At 43.2% G+C, this 15,481-nt stretch overlaps 1 protein-coding gene across 3 annotated transcripts in view; it reads right to left on the reverse strand.

Annotated features, from left to right (window-relative positions):
* Positions 1-15,481, reverse strand: part of LOC126393832 (spermatid perinuclear RNA-binding protein-like) — a 139,312-nt gene that overhangs the window by 46,200 nt on the left and 77,631 nt on the right. For all 3 annotated transcript variants that reach the window (XM_050050214.1, XM_050050215.1, XM_050050216.1), the window contains exons 6-8: positions 9,197-9,315; positions 1,353-1,448; positions 945-1,056 (exon numbers count right to left, since the gene is read on the reverse strand). In XM_050050214.1, the coding sequence (XP_049906171.1) occupies positions 945-1,056; positions 1,353-1,448; positions 9,197-9,315 (327 nt within the window). The remainder of the gene's footprint in view (positions 1-944; positions 1,057-1,352; positions 1,449-9,196; positions 9,316-15,481) is intronic.

Consider the following 15,481-nt stretch of genomic DNA (forward strand, 5'->3'; position numbering starts at 1 on the left):
TTTTTTAATGGCAGTTGGCTATGTTCAACCAATCAATATACACCTCAATGACACGTGGTTCCTCTTGTGCTGGAAGAATACCTAGTCTAAAATAGGAGCTAACAAAAGTCCCTCAAAATGGCATTATAAGAACTATGATCATTTCTAGTTCGTTTTATAAGCAACAAAAAAGGGTGTTGTTGGAGCTATGGAAAAGTTCCTCCGGTCCAAAAACGCCTACTGGAACACAACCAGGACCAGAACAATACTCCTCCTGACTCTGTTTCATCCATCAGTGTGACGCTCTTTTCCAGCACCTTCACACAAGCTTTCAGAGTCTGAACTCTGAAACACCCTGACAGATGAGGCACACCCTCCCTTTTTAACCTCCTGTCCACAGGCACTGCCCTCAACCTCACAGAGCAGGAACCTCCACCAGGTCCTCCAGCTCTGCCTCCTCAGGACTTCCTCAACTCCTCAAACTGCCTAACTTTATTTCCAGTCAAGGTCAGCAGTTCAGCCTCTCCTTACTGAGTCATCTGACAATTTTCCAGAACCACTTTGAGGTCGACGATATTATCTGCACAAATCTGACTGCTGCATGGTTTCTCCACTCTGAGCCTTCCAGCCATAAACACACAGAACAGGCGATTTTAATCAGACTGATTTTAAAACTCACAGAGAAACTTCTTTTTCTTTTCCTGCTCCGCATCATTGTTAAAGAAGATCCATTAGATTAAACCTGAATTTTCCTCCTAACATGAAACACATTCTGCACATGCTCACCTCTGTTTATATCTCTCTATAAACTCTGTATCTGCTGCCTGTAAATTCCACCACAGTTTTTATGGCCAGTAACCCCGGGTTCACAAACAATGTTAAACTCGCCTCGGGCTCAGACAACAGAGTGTAAATGCAAACATCAAATGGAGCTTGGAGGTCGTGGTGAAGGACTGAACACTGACCTGGCAGCAGGATCCCTGAGGCGATGCACTCCATGACCCGACGCAGGGCTTCACCTGGACCCAGCGGCCGGTTACAGGTGGCGATGGCTTTTTCACAGATGAGCTCCAGAGGCTGCAGAGTGCGGACAGACAGAGGACGCTCAATACAGCATAAAGTAAATCAATTCCAGTCATGATTCTGGTCCTGGGACACAAAGCTGACTGCTCATCCTTTACACACACACACACCAGGCAGAGAACGCTGTTTAACCACCCGGGACATAAACTTATAAAACTCCTGTTTCCCATTCTGTCTGAGTACACGGAGTGAACGCTGGAGTGTTTGTAAACTTCACAGTTTGTTGAACTTCATCTTCTGCTGAATGTGAGGACTTGACGTCCCATTCTGATTCTGTGTCCGTCACCTACCCATCCTTTGAGAGGCTGCCACCCAGCCAGTCTGTTGCACATGTCTCTGAAAATCCTCAAGATGATGACGCAAGACTTGAGATCTGTGACTCTGGCCTGAGGGGACACACAGACAGAGAGACAGACAGAGAGACAGACAGAACTTAGTGGCAGCACAAAGAGCATTTCAACAAGATGGCAGTCAGCAGAGCAGCACACAGCCACGACACGTTTCAGACTCAGAGAGCTCTGCGGTGCTTCAAGAGGCAGTTTCATGACCCCTGAAATCTGAATATGCTGCTGAACCACTGAGAGAGACTGAATTTGATATTTAACTTGATAATGCTCTTTTTGTAATGAAAAGAAATGTGTGTGCGCTGGTAGAGACTGTTTTTAACTTCAGCCTCTGAGGGGAATAAACTGTGTGAGTGTTTAAAAACTATTGAATTCACAGCACTGAAATATTTTACTTTGAAAATCATGTATTGGTTCAGAATTTCACTTCCATTCCATTTCTGGCACTTTTTTATTCACTGCACTGTAAACGTGATGTTTCTACTGTTACTTGTTGACTCTTGAGTTTTTGTTTGTTACAATGTTGTTGATTTGTTTTATGTTGTCGTGTACTGAACGTTTCTTTGATGTTTGTTGCTTCTCTTTAATGCTGCACCACAATAACCCTCCAGGAGCAATATAATGAACTGAATTGAATTATAGAGTTAAAGTGAATAGAATGAAGTTGAATTGAATTACGCTGTATTGAACTAAACTGAATTAAGCTGAATAAAATAGTACTGGACTGAACTGAAATAAGATGAATTAAATTAAGTTGAATTGAATTATATTGATTTTAACTGAATAGAGTTGAATTGAATTAAGTTGAACTGAATTAAGTTTAATTGGATTAAGTTGAACTGAACTGGAGCAGCACAGTGGTGTGGTGGTTACCACTGTCGCCCCTCTCTGTGCAGAGTTTGCATGTTCTCCCCGTATCAGCGTGGGTTTCCTCCAGGTGCTCCAGCTTCCTCCCACAGTCCAAAGACATGCAGGTTAATTGGTGACTCTAAATTGTCCGTAGGTGTGAATGTGAGTGTGAATGGTTGTCTGTCTCTATGTGTCAGCCCTGTGATAGTCTGGTGACCTGTCCAGGGTGAACCCTGCCTCTCAGCTGGGATAAGCTCCAGCCCCTGGCAACCCTTTGTTACGAAAATGGATGAATGGATGAACTGACTTGAATCGAATTGACTTGAATGTTCATTGCCTCAAATCCGAAATTCAAGTTTCAGAATTTAAAAAAAAAGAAAAAAGATTCAGGTTGCTCTGATTCAGTTGGTCAAATTTAGATAAAAAAATTCAAAGGGCTACCCAAGACAGGAGAGGCTGTCAGGCCTGAATGAAATCGCACCGACCTCTGGCCTATCAAAACACGGTCTGTCCGACATGTGACCCAAGAAAGTGGCTGGAAATTGAAACCCAAAGACGACTGACAGGGAGAGCAACAGGGCTCCAATGAGAAGACCAGTTCGTGCTGTTTGAGTACAATCTGACTGCATCTGATGTTCAATTTGAAATTTTTGAACTTGAATTTTTTGGTCTGAATTTGATCAACCAAAATCGAGCAACCCAAAAATACTGTTTTGAAATCCTGAGACTTGAATTTTTGGATTTGAGTTTGTAAACACTGAGAAAAGGAGGGGGAAAAATCATCCTTTGAAACTGCAAATCAAGAAATTTTGTATTTTTATCTCAAAGAGGTGAAATCAGAACAAATTAATTCAGATACATGGTTTAGAAAAAAAAAAAAAAAATGCGGCTATAAACTCTGTGGTTTGTAAATTTCAATATCAAGTATTCAGTGGTTGCTAATTTAAATACTTTCATTTATTTCATAATAAAGACTAGTCTATATCCATTGGTAGCTCTGTCACCTTCTACCTATGCCAGTCCTCAATGCCTATGTGCAGTTTCACATAGATTGACCACGTCAGTGAGTAGAAAAACGTGGGACAGACAGAATGACTGACTGACAGAATGACACACTGACAGTTTCCCTGATTATGTACAACATACCATACCATGACTTAGTCATACCAAACATTAGAAAAACACCAACATTGGTCCACAGGGGGAGCCACAGCGATCGGTCGCATTTTAGCCATTTTTAAGCATTTTTCTGTTGTTATAGCGCCACCCAGTTGCCAATTAGAGTTAAATTTCTCCAGTCACCTTGAGGCGTCCTGTTCTACATATCTACCAAGTTTAGTAAAAATCCATATGGCGGTTAGGCCTAGATAAGAAATGAGCTCTCTAGCGCCCCCATTTTGTTTGATGGGGTCAATAATGGAGGGGTCCCCTCAGATTATGTGTGGTCATATGCCTACAAAGTTGCGTGGTGATGGGTGAAACCCTTGAGATGTTATACACCTTTATGTGATGAGCCACGCCCTCCGCAATATTCATTGCCTTATAGAAGCTCAGTTTTAGTAAGTTTTCCAACTTTTGCCAAGAGGGAACTTTAGATATTGGTCCCTAGATTATGTTCACCCAGTTTCATGCAGATCGCTCAAACTTCCTAGGAAGAGATCCATTTGAAGTGTTTTTCAAAAAATTCAAAATGGCGGAAAATCTATATAAGCGGAAGTTATGGGTTCTTGAGGCAAATGTGTTCCTCATGAGGAGAGGCATCTCTGTGCAAAGTTTCATGTCTCTACGACATACGGGGCATGAGATATGCCCATTCAAAGTTTGACATTTCAATGGGTTGCTATAGCGCCCCCGTTTGGCCAATTGATGTAATATTGCTTCATTGGCATCCTCCCATGACCCTCTACCACTGTGCCAAACATTGGCATCCTCCCATGACCCTCTACCACTGTGCCAAATTTCACATGGATTGACCAAGTCAGCTGAGACAGCTGAAGTCAAAGTCTTTCTGTTGAGAATAAAATACTGGTATGAAGAATATGGTATGAAAATATTTCGCTAAAGACAACAGGCCTCATTCATTACTATGTCCATCGAAATGTTCTTACTCCGTGCATAAAATAAGTGCACTACAAACTCAGTGGTTGCTTCACGACACGTGTTGTTGTTTTTAATAAACTTATGAACTAGAATCCTGACATGAATATTCATACATGATAAAATATATATAGTCTTTTTCTTTTAGTTAACTTCTCCCAATCCTTGTTTCTACATCTGAACATTCTTGAAAGTCTCCTCTTAATCTGAATCACGTTGAGTCGCTCTGGATGTTTTATTTTTCATATATTCTGTGGTTTTGTGTCAGAACTCCATTCCTGCTGCACAGTGCAGTATGAGATGTATATATAAATGCCCTCCTTGTTAAGGCCTCTGCCTCCTGCACTCAGCTGTGAAATACTCTAAGTAGATTTCTGTGTCCGGGACATTTATTGTAGCTCTACTCTCCCTCCATGCTTTGCCTCAGTATAGTGACAACAGACACTTCTGAAGCCAGGACGGTGCTCTTATACGGTCGACCTCATGTGACAAATGTTTCACTGGACATCTGTGACTTAGTGACGTGAATGTGCATGGACTAACAAACCCTGTCGAAATCTCTGGTATCCAAGATGCAATGATTTCACCAAGTTTTGTCCTTTATGTGTCTCATAACCCTCGTCTCAAGGTTTCCTCAAACTAAAAGGAAAGGCCTGAAGAATATGAGGAGAAGAGTGACTGAAGACTATGACATTAGCATCAAAAACAAATTATGCTGGTGATTACTGACACTCCAATTTGCACAGAATGACTATTCCCAACAATAAAGTGTGTAATTCAATCCAGGTGCTTTCATTTAAACCTCACAGACATGTTGGATGAGATGAACGCCACTAATCGTATCTGCAGTTATTACATCGCTGAAGGTCCTCGGGTTGTATTAGTTCCGTCTAAGTGTGATGAAACTGAATCCTGCTCGCACTGCTTCACCTTCACTCCACAGTGAAGCCCTTCACTCTGATATTATTTGGCATCCAGCTCTCCTTCCCTGAGGGAAGCTGCTCGCTGCTTCACCTGACCTTGGCTCTCGTCTGCCTCCTCAGCGGTAGAAGAACTCTCAGTTCAGTCAGGACGAGTTGCAGCTCGTCTCAAACCTGATTTGGTTTGAATCTCGTCATGACCTTCGGAGTTTCATCCCGCTCTGCCATGTTCTTCGTCCAATATTCAGATGGTTAACATTTCCACACTGTCTCTTCTCTCCCTAATACTTCTTCACTATTCATATTTAATCTACAAACATTAATTATGCTCTGACATGACGGTTGATATGGTTGTGACGTTTGCACACCTGACTGCTGGATACTTGACAAATTCATCCATCTGAATGTAGCTCAAATTTTAACCAAAGCTGCCCAAAAATCTGCAAATCTAAATGCTAATTAATGATCCTTTCCATCCACTACTGCAAATATTAGAAGTCGAGCACATTAAGGTGAACAGTTGGGTGCCATTAAACCACTGCAGAAGGAGAGGCCGCAGCAAGAAAAAATAATCAAAAGAACACTGATGTGGATGCATCATGGACAAACAATTCTGTTTCATGAATTAATGTGAAGATCGTTGTGTCTCCTTATTGATCACATTTCGTCTGCTGCAATCTTCATTTACCTTTTTAGTCACGTTTCACATACGATCATGTACATAGCATTTGCTTTTATCGTTAAAACCAACTTAGTCATATGTCTGGCGGCTGTGGCTCAGGAGGCAGAGCGGGTTGTCCGCTGATCGGAAGATCAGTGGATCCCCGGCTCCTTCTGTCCGCATTATGAAGTATCTTTGGGCAAGATACTGAACCTGCCATTGGTGTGTGAATGTCTATAAAAACAGAGCAGCAAGTGGCGCCTTGTATGGTAGCCTCGGTGACAAGTGTGTGAATGTGTGTGTGAATGGGTGAATGTGACGCAAAGTCTAAAAGCACTTTGAGTAGTCGGGAAACTAGAGAGGCGCTGTGCAGGTGCAAATCCATCTACCTTTCCATTTAGCATGTGCGACTAAAAAAGTGTTTTGTGAAATGCATTTCAGAGAATTTGGCAGCACGGTGGCACAATGGTTAGCATTGTTGCCTCATGGCAATGGCTCCAGCCCCCCCACGACCCCCAACTGGATGAGCGGTTATGGAAAATAAATGAATGAATGAATTTTGGAAAACTTGTAATTGATACCTGGGTTATCCCTCAGTTTCCAGTCCAGGACCTGTTATGTGTCTGTACCATTCAGAGATTGTGCAGAAGTGGTTGAAGTGGATGGTGGGTAGGGTTGGGTACCGTTCATAATTGAACCGATACGGTACCGGTATCTGGAATTCGGTACCGGTACCAAAGGGTACCTTATTTCAGTACTTTTTAAAGTCTAAACTTCTCAGTTTCAACATTTTATTGAGAACATTTAGGAACAGTGCTGCACGTTAACTTTTGTCTGCACATTTTTTTTGTCGCCATTGTTGCTGAGTCTGAGGAGCGAGTCATGCGCTATCGCTCCGCCTCCACCTCAGGTACCGAAATTTGGCACAGATTCATTTTAAGTGAATCGGTACTCGGTAGTACCGATGTGAATCGGTACCAAGTACAAAAAGTACCGAGTTTCGGTACCCAACCCTAATGGTGGCTGTATTTTCAAAATCATTTGTCCAACAATTCCCTTCAAATTAAACCACACCCACTTCTGCCTGATGAAAGCTATCTGCCAGACATCAGGCCCAATGATTGGCTGCCAGCCTTCTGCTGAGGCATGCAGCAAGTCAGCTGCTGGCTCACAGTGGCGCCTATAGCTGGACACCCTGTGAAACGGCACGGCTTGAATTTATCAGTAGTTCTGAACAGCAAAACAGTTTCCAAAAAAACACTGAGAAACTCTCATCTCTCTCCTTAGAGGCAGGACGTTGGGTTTTAATGTCCCTCCACCTCCTTCATCCATCTACGTGTCTTGTTTCCATGTGTATGTGTTTATTTATGTTGCTGGTTGAATTGGAGTTGCCACAGCTGTTGAGGGGAAACTCTACTGATTATCAACCAGCTCTGTCATCTCAGTGTGAAGCTCCTGCAGATGAGCGGGGGAGCTGGGGCCCCATGGTGGCACAGGAGGAAGCCAAACACTGTTCATATGCACACACTGCCATCACAGTGATGACAAAGCTGGCTGATAATCAGCAAAGTTTCCCTATAACTACCTATACTGCTTTTTTCCAAGCTGATGCAGTTGTCATATTTGGCAGAGACAGACCCTCAGTGGCTGTGCAACTTGAGTTCAGCCTGCGCAAATCCAAGTGCCGGAGTCTGATCCCAGACCACCCCTTCCCAGATCAGCTAAATTTCTGGCTTCGTAGTCTCTGAGCGGTGGGGAGTGAGGCGGAGAGACTGCAGGGTTGAGCTTGCTAGCAAGCTAGCAGCAGTGTTTTTTAAATGGCGCTGGTTAGCAATAGTCTGACAGCCTGCTTTCATCATGCAAAAGTGGGCGTGGTTTTATCTTAAGTGGGTTGACAAAAAGGATTGATGCTTTCAGTGTATTAAAACACGCTGACGCGGTGAAGGAATTCCCTCTGCAGTGATTACGGGTGGTTCAACAGTGCGCTTTGCGGTACTACCGCCATTTTTTGTTGTTTATACAAATTTATTCAACCTGATTTTAGTGCTTTGTAAATAAGCTTTAATGTCAGGCTATTTTCAGGCACTGTTGCTCTTTAAAGGACAAATGTGACAGTTTTAAAACAAATAAAAGACCCTATGAGCCACTGTTAAATGAAAAACATAGCAGAGCAATGAGGCGCAATAAGGGGCGCAGCATACAAAGGTAAAAATGTCGAGACAAGGTAGAGGACCTGCTCTGGATAAAGGGAAGTCTGATGCATGCAGGGAGAGAGGATGGACTCGCTGGTCTTTGTGGGTTCAGTATTCATTTCTTAGCCATTATCATTGTTGTTCAGTTATGTGATGGTTGGTTTTTGTGTGAGGTTAAATGCCCCACAGCTCCTTCACTGTGATTGGACAGCTGGGTAAGAAGTGATAGTAATAATTGCCGGTTGCATTTTACCAAAAGTTGAATAATTCTAAACACTCTGCAGCCAAAACAACAACAACCTACAACATGTAGTGCTCATCACAGAGTAGACGCTCAGCACCTTGTCATGCTGAGATGCAAGTACGTGGTGCAAACATAGCGATGAAGCATGAACATAGCGGTAGTGGCGGTTGCTTGCCATCTCCTGCAGTTGGCTTATCAACATCAAGGTTTCGTAATACTGCAGTTACCGTGACAGCCCTCAGGGGAAGATCATAGTTTTGGTTCAATATGAATAAACATACACGTCTTGTCTCCTCATCACAAAATCACAATCTTTCCCAAACCTTAACAAAGTGCTCTGAGCGCCTGAACTTAAGCATGAAGTGGTTATTCATGCTTTAGCTGCAGCTGGTTGATACTGAAGGAAGAACAGAAGACAAATATTTTGCAGACATATTAGGGATGAACATTTACAGATATGTTTATTTTAGTCAGAAAAACTTGCGTCACAGGACTGACCATTTATAGGCATTAATGGTTATACAGAATTGGTGGGAAAGGATCTGCTGTGAGTATCTGAGCAGCAGTGACGAGGAGTCTGCTGGAACAACTGTGACGCCTGTATGAAGCAGCTGCTGCCGATCAGCTGATATAGGAGCAGCTTCAGCTCTTCAGCCTGAGCTCTAAACCCCTGTCTTTATTATGTGACTGTGTTTCCTTCAAAACATATTCCCTGTTGCACTTCAAAGTATATCCAAATGTAATGTTTGGAGACAGGGTTGAATATTGCAGCTGGCAGAGTGTAAAGACAGTGAGAGTGATTGTGTCATCAGCCCAGCTGTGCTCACCTGGAACCATTTGGCGTGTCGGAGCGAAGCCAGCGCAGCCTGGCACTTCTTCCTGTCCAGGACATCCTCCTCCTCCTTCTCCTCCTGCCTCCCCTTGCTGTCGTCCTGATGGCCCTCCTCTGGAGAGACGGACAGGATGAGACAGGACAGACTGAGCGTGACCACGCTGACCTCCCGCGCTCGCACACAGACACACAGGCAGCAGGGTTGGACAGCTAATTATTAGGCAAACCCACTGATCTGACCGAATGAGCTAGGAGGGGGGAAATTTGAGAGTTTCCGTGATTTTCTGGGAGAGGGGAGTTTCTCATGCACAAGGCAGGATCTTTCATAACATTGACAGGAGGAACTGGAGTAGACGTGAGCACATGCGTCTTGCCGCCCGGCCGGAGTCTCACTCTAGATGCAGATCAGTGGCTGGAGGCGATGGAACACGCCAGATTAGTGTGTTATCAATTACGGCGCAGGACGAAAATGAGAGCATGGCAATGACTCGGGAGCAAAAAGCCAGATTAAAGATTAAAATAAGACTTTGGAACAAAGAGACATTTGGCAGATTGAGAAATACTGGCTCAGGAATGCCTGAGATTGGGGAAAGGCAGGGAACCGTGCACATACATTAGCTATGCTACTTGAAGACAGAGTAAAACAGTCATCCTGCTTTAAAGAGGCAGCTTGCTCTGCAGTTTTCTGGGGCGCCATGCTAGTATTTTCACTCTTGCGGGGTTGGTCAGATGTTTATGTTTGACTGAAACAGTCTCTCCACACCGGGTTCCTGTGGGGAGCACTCCTGCCATGACTGGAGGCCGAGCCATGGGAGAACGACAGCAGAAGAAGAGTGACAGCAGATGACAACGACAACATAAACATCTGAGAGTGAGAACGCCACCCTGGAAAGAAAGTGAAGGCTGTTTGTTCTCGGGAGCAGCTAAGGGGTGCCCACTGTGGGACAGTCAAGCAGACGGACAACAGGGGGAACAGACTGCAGACCACACCGCAGAGCTCAGTAGTGAGGGCTCACGGCCTATCAGTGAAACATTATCTTTATTCTTCAGCTCGCCAAGTTGCAATTATTAGATGCTGATAAATGTCCCATCAGTCTGGAATCAGCGCCATTATGGTTCAAAGATGTCTCCCAATGAGCAACAGCCAGCAGAGATTAAATCAGGGCTATTTTCTGCGAGGCTGACAGTAATGCTGACACAGAGCAGGAAAAAAAAGCTCCAGCTCGTTTAGAGGAGGTTACAGTGAAGTCTCTAATTCCAGATATACGCAGTATTCAAATTCCAATTTATCCGCCTGTGTGAGAGACATCAGCAGTAATGTGAGCGCAGGAGCGATGTGTGTGGTGCAGCAGTCTGTTGCTGTAGAGACCGTAGTGAAAGCTGAACAGGATGGAAGAGGTGGAAGACAAACGAAGGAGCCGATGAGAGACACAGGCTTTGTCCCGTGTCACTCCTCCTCCATGACCAGAGACTGAGGACCTTCATGTTCTGCCCCTGGGACCTCTGGGTAATATAATGCACCACTCTGACTGCCGTGATTTGTCAAAGGTTGCTGGAAGAGTAAACTTTTTTAATCCGGCATTTTCCGCCGCAGTCTCTCAGTTTTGCTTGCTTTGTGAACCTGGAGACCTCAAAACAAATGAAATCGGGAATTGAAGTGAAACCTGACAAAAAGCCTTTAAATGACTTTTCTCTCTTAAAAAATACTTTGTGGCAAAAACCTTGAGTCAAAGTAGATAAATGGTTTTCAGGGTCGTGTTCAGCGGCAGTAATGCTGCAGGGTCAACGGACTGAAGCCACATAAGAAAATGTAAGTCATACCTTAAATTCTACACTGGACCTTTCAATAAGATGAACATTTAAACTGTCAGCTTCAATAACATAAACAGCATTCTGCAACTGAGATCTATGGAGTCACAAGTGTGCCGCGAAATTACATAAAGACCTTTTCAACAGTAGATAATAATCATTACTTAAACTGTTAGATTATTAAAAAAAAGCTGCATGTAAATATTTTTAATTTAACCCTTTGAAACCTGAGCAAACAGGGGAGGCAAGAAATAAGAAATGACCCAAAGAACTTGCAAGAAATGAGTGAAAAGAGAAAATTAAAAACAAGAAATTTGTAGGGGAAAAAAAGAAAGAAATAAAAGGAAATGACCTGGAAAAATGCTTAAAAATTATAAAAATTCTGTCATAATTATGAAAAGTAATAGTAATTGTTATTGTAGTTTTTCCCTAGCTTAAAATTTTTTCTAAATCTAATTATTTTTTCAGTTTGTAGGATGTTTCTTATCAAGCTGCCTTTATTCCTGTGTTTCTGACAGAAATCACACAGAGTTGCCCAGGGTTCAAAGCGGTGTCTAAGAACAGCACAAGAAAAGTGATGCTGCTTTTTAGTCAATAAAGTGTCAGACATAGTGAAAAATACCAAATATCAAATTTTCAAAGCCAAGGACGCTTCTTCATTTTTGACCTAAAACTGAAAGGTATTGAATTTAAATTATTATAAAGTTTTAATTTTCACATTTGAGAAGCTGGAATCAGCGAATTTTGGCCATTTTTCATTGGACAGGACAGATAAATAATTGTTGATGGTTATTTTTCTCTTCAATCGACTAATCTAATAATTAATTGCGTCAGCAGATATGGAGACACAGCTGAGCAGCTGAGTATCCGCTCTTTGCTCAGGTGAGTGGTGGATTCAAAGGCAGCTTAAAAGTCAACACATTCTCACTCCGACTTTGTCACATATCAAAATCTGGTCATGGACTTTCCATGTGCAGCTACAACGTCCAAGGTACCCTGGGTGTGTTGGTTGTTGACGTTCTGGGACGCCGTGTCAACTTCAGCCTGTTACATGCGCTGCCTGTTTTCAAAATACACTTGTGTTTTCACAGGACATGTACAGTTTGCATACAGTCTCTTTCAAAATAAACGCAATAAACGCACTACGCCGGTACAACACCACAAGTTTTTCCTTCAACACGTCCCGGGTGAAAGTTGGTGTTTGTTGGACTCATCCACCACCACTCCTGCCCGCCCCACTTGGACTTTTGCCACCTTAACTTTCAATCTTGTCCCACTGTGTTTCACCTTGATGCTGCCAGCCGCTGCTAAACTATAACGGCAACTGGCCGCGTATCATGCCGACGTTAAAGGACGGCTTTTTTGCTCAGTGTCTGACGCCAGAAGTCACTCCCCAAGTGCACGATTTTGATGACTTCAGAGTAAGACCTGGTTGTGATACTATGTTAGGATTAACGTACCTTTAAATTCATTATTAATACTTAACTTCCAAAGAAGCGCTCGCTTTGTCACTTTACATATTGTGCATAAATGTGATGATAAATAATTGTTGCGGACTAATTTTTGACTATTAAATTAATCCATTAATTGTTGCAGCCATAATGTATTGATGTACTTACAGCTACTGTCTGTCATGTCACATTCCATCTCACTAATTAATTTGTCACCTGCTTTGACATTTGGTTTCCATTTTCTGATTAGCTTTCACTTAGAGATGATTGTCTTTAATTTAAACAGGTGGACGCAGAGCGCCACCTACAAATTAAATTAGATGCGACTCACAGCAGCAGCAGCAGCAGCAGGGCTCAGTCATTACACCCTGAATTACTGTGGTGGCATGCTCAAGACTCCATAGAGATAAAACATAACTAAGGAATAACATGTTTGGATAAACAATGGCGACGATTTTCCCGCTCTTTGGTCAATGACCAGTAATTTTTTATGATTCATGTGTTCATTTACTTCAGTGATTAGTTTGTCCAGTCGTGTGCAGATGAGCGGTGGAAGATGTTTCCCAGAGGCACGCCATGAAGGAACCGTCACTCCCAGGTCCAGACCACATACAGATAAGGACAACCCCCACTAAATTCTCCCTGACATCATCAGCTTCGGGGAATTTTGATTAGTGACGTCAGATTAATTCAATTAACACCGTTTTTACAACATGAAATTATGGGATGTCATTCTGAGCCAATGCAAATTGATCACCAGAGAGGGGTCAGCCCCTATAGTTAAAAGCACAGGTGTGGACATGGGCTGCTGGGTAATGTAGTCACTTTGTCCTTTTAGTCTATGTGCTCGGTGACAGACATGGACCAGAATTTCATGGTGACCCAGAGAGAAGTCCAGTCAGCAGAGGAAGGGGGAGGACGGGGGAGGTAAGAGGAGCATGTCTGAGGCAGAGAGTGAGTGGGTTGGTTTGATTTGGTTGTCGGGGAAGCCCCTTGTACCCGGGGTTTCCTGCTGCCGGGTGGGGGGAGGGGCGCCTCGTCAGCAGCGGGGGCCGCGGAGGAGTGTCAATCCACACAGCGCGCCGACCTGCGGAGCTACGGCAACAAAACCAACAGTCAGTGAGCAGAGGCCAGCTACAGGAGGTACACTCTACAAACCAGGGGTCATCTCAGAGCCACAGGGAATCAGTCAGACTGGTTACTCACCTGGACAAACTCTCCTCCACAGGTGCCCTGAGGAACCTCATATATGATGAAATACTGGCATCAATTAAACCCCTATCTCTGTTCATTAAAACTACATATTCAGAAGTTTCTTCTATGAAAAAAAAAAGCACAGATCTATAAATACAGTCAGGTCCATAATTATTTGGACAATGATACAGTTGTCGTCATTTTGGCTCTGTACACCACCACAATGGGTTTTAAATGAAACAATNCATTGCAGCCCTTTACTGCAGCCGTCTGTATTAAAACTGACTGTTTAATTGATGATTATGTTAGTTTGTCCAAATACTTATGAGCCCTTAGAGTCGGGGGACTGTGTGAAGAAATGGTTGTAATTCCTACACGGTTCATACTACATTTTTGAAAAAGTAATTCCTACACGGTTCATACTACATTTTTGAAAAAAGCCTTCAATGAAAGCTGAGAGTCTGCACTTTAAGCAGGTATTCATTGTTTCATTTAAAACCCATTGTGGTAGTGTACAGAGCCAAAATGACGACAACTGTATCATTGTCCAAATAATTATGGACCTGACTGTATATACAAACTGGTCGCCACCTCTATCTCCACCCTTCAGACTCTCGTCTGCCGATGAGCTTTTGTCTTATCTATGTTTTCAATGTTAGAAAAACCTTTTTCTCGATTGTCAGCTTCGACATGTTCAAGTAACAGTGAAATTTAGTTTGCAAATTATGATGCAGGTACACCCTGCAAGTTGACAGGATTGGTTTTTAGGTTTGTGACATATGAAACCCTTTTAATTTTAATTTCACAGATAAGAAACAATAAATTGTGAAGACAATAAAGCCTCCAAAAAAAAGCATTTTAAGTCTTGTGTGTGATTTATCCTGGCTTCATGAGCAGAGGAAATCTCTGCTTGTTGCTAGGCTTTTTTTTTTATAAAATGCCATTAAATATTAAATATTGCTGTAGTAGAGGAAATGTCAGCTAGCCACGAGGCTATTTTTATACAGTGTAAAATGCCATAGGCTTGTGCTAATAACGTTAGCATGTTGTATTTGTGGGGAAAATGTGTCCAGATAAAGACAAGTGTTTGTTTGTGAATGCTGCACCTTAAGCCTAGTTCACATTACACGATTTTCACCGCGATTCTGACGTCGCAGAGGATCTTGAGAGCCACCTTGGGTCGGAGGTGAGTCGGCAGATAGTCTGCCACGACGAGTCCTCAAGTGTGAACAAGCCTACGAGCAAGTCGCGCCCTCGTCTGTGACTGGGACTGGATATCTGGCATGCTAGAAAAATGGAGAAGTCTGACACGACTGACAAGGAGCATCAGCCAATGGGAGGTGGGATACGTCCAACGTCAGCACGCAGGAGGTCGGAAGAAATGTGAGGAAGCCGGCAAGTAGCAACAACAATGGTGGCGTCCACAGGATCACGGGGAGCGCGTTGTGTTTGGACCCAGGCCCTGGAGGCAGATCTGATCCAACACTGGGAAGAATACCCATGCCTTTACGATGTGTCGTCTCCAAGTTAAAAAACATTGTTTGGTGACGTCACCGCGTTATCTGGGCTCGGTGGAGAAATCTTGTGGTGTGCACACACAGGTCGTAACGCAGTTGGCGAGACTCCCGATTACAGAAACACACGTCGCCAGATATGAACACTCAAAAGATTACGATAGTCTCCGCGACGCAAGATCAGGGTGAAAATCGTGTAATGTGAACTAGGCTTTATAGTGAAGCTGATATGTGTACTGTGTCTGACATTGTTGCTATTAAGCCATGTTTAATGTGTGTTTAATGTGTGTTTAATGTGTGTTTCGAGTCCAC

This window comes from Epinephelus moara, chromosome 8 (assembly GCF_006386435.1).
Source record: "Epinephelus moara isolate mb chromosome 8, YSFRI_EMoa_1.0, whole genome shotgun sequence".
Lineage (NCBI taxonomy): Eukaryota > Metazoa > Chordata > Actinopteri > Perciformes > Serranidae > Epinephelus > Epinephelus moara.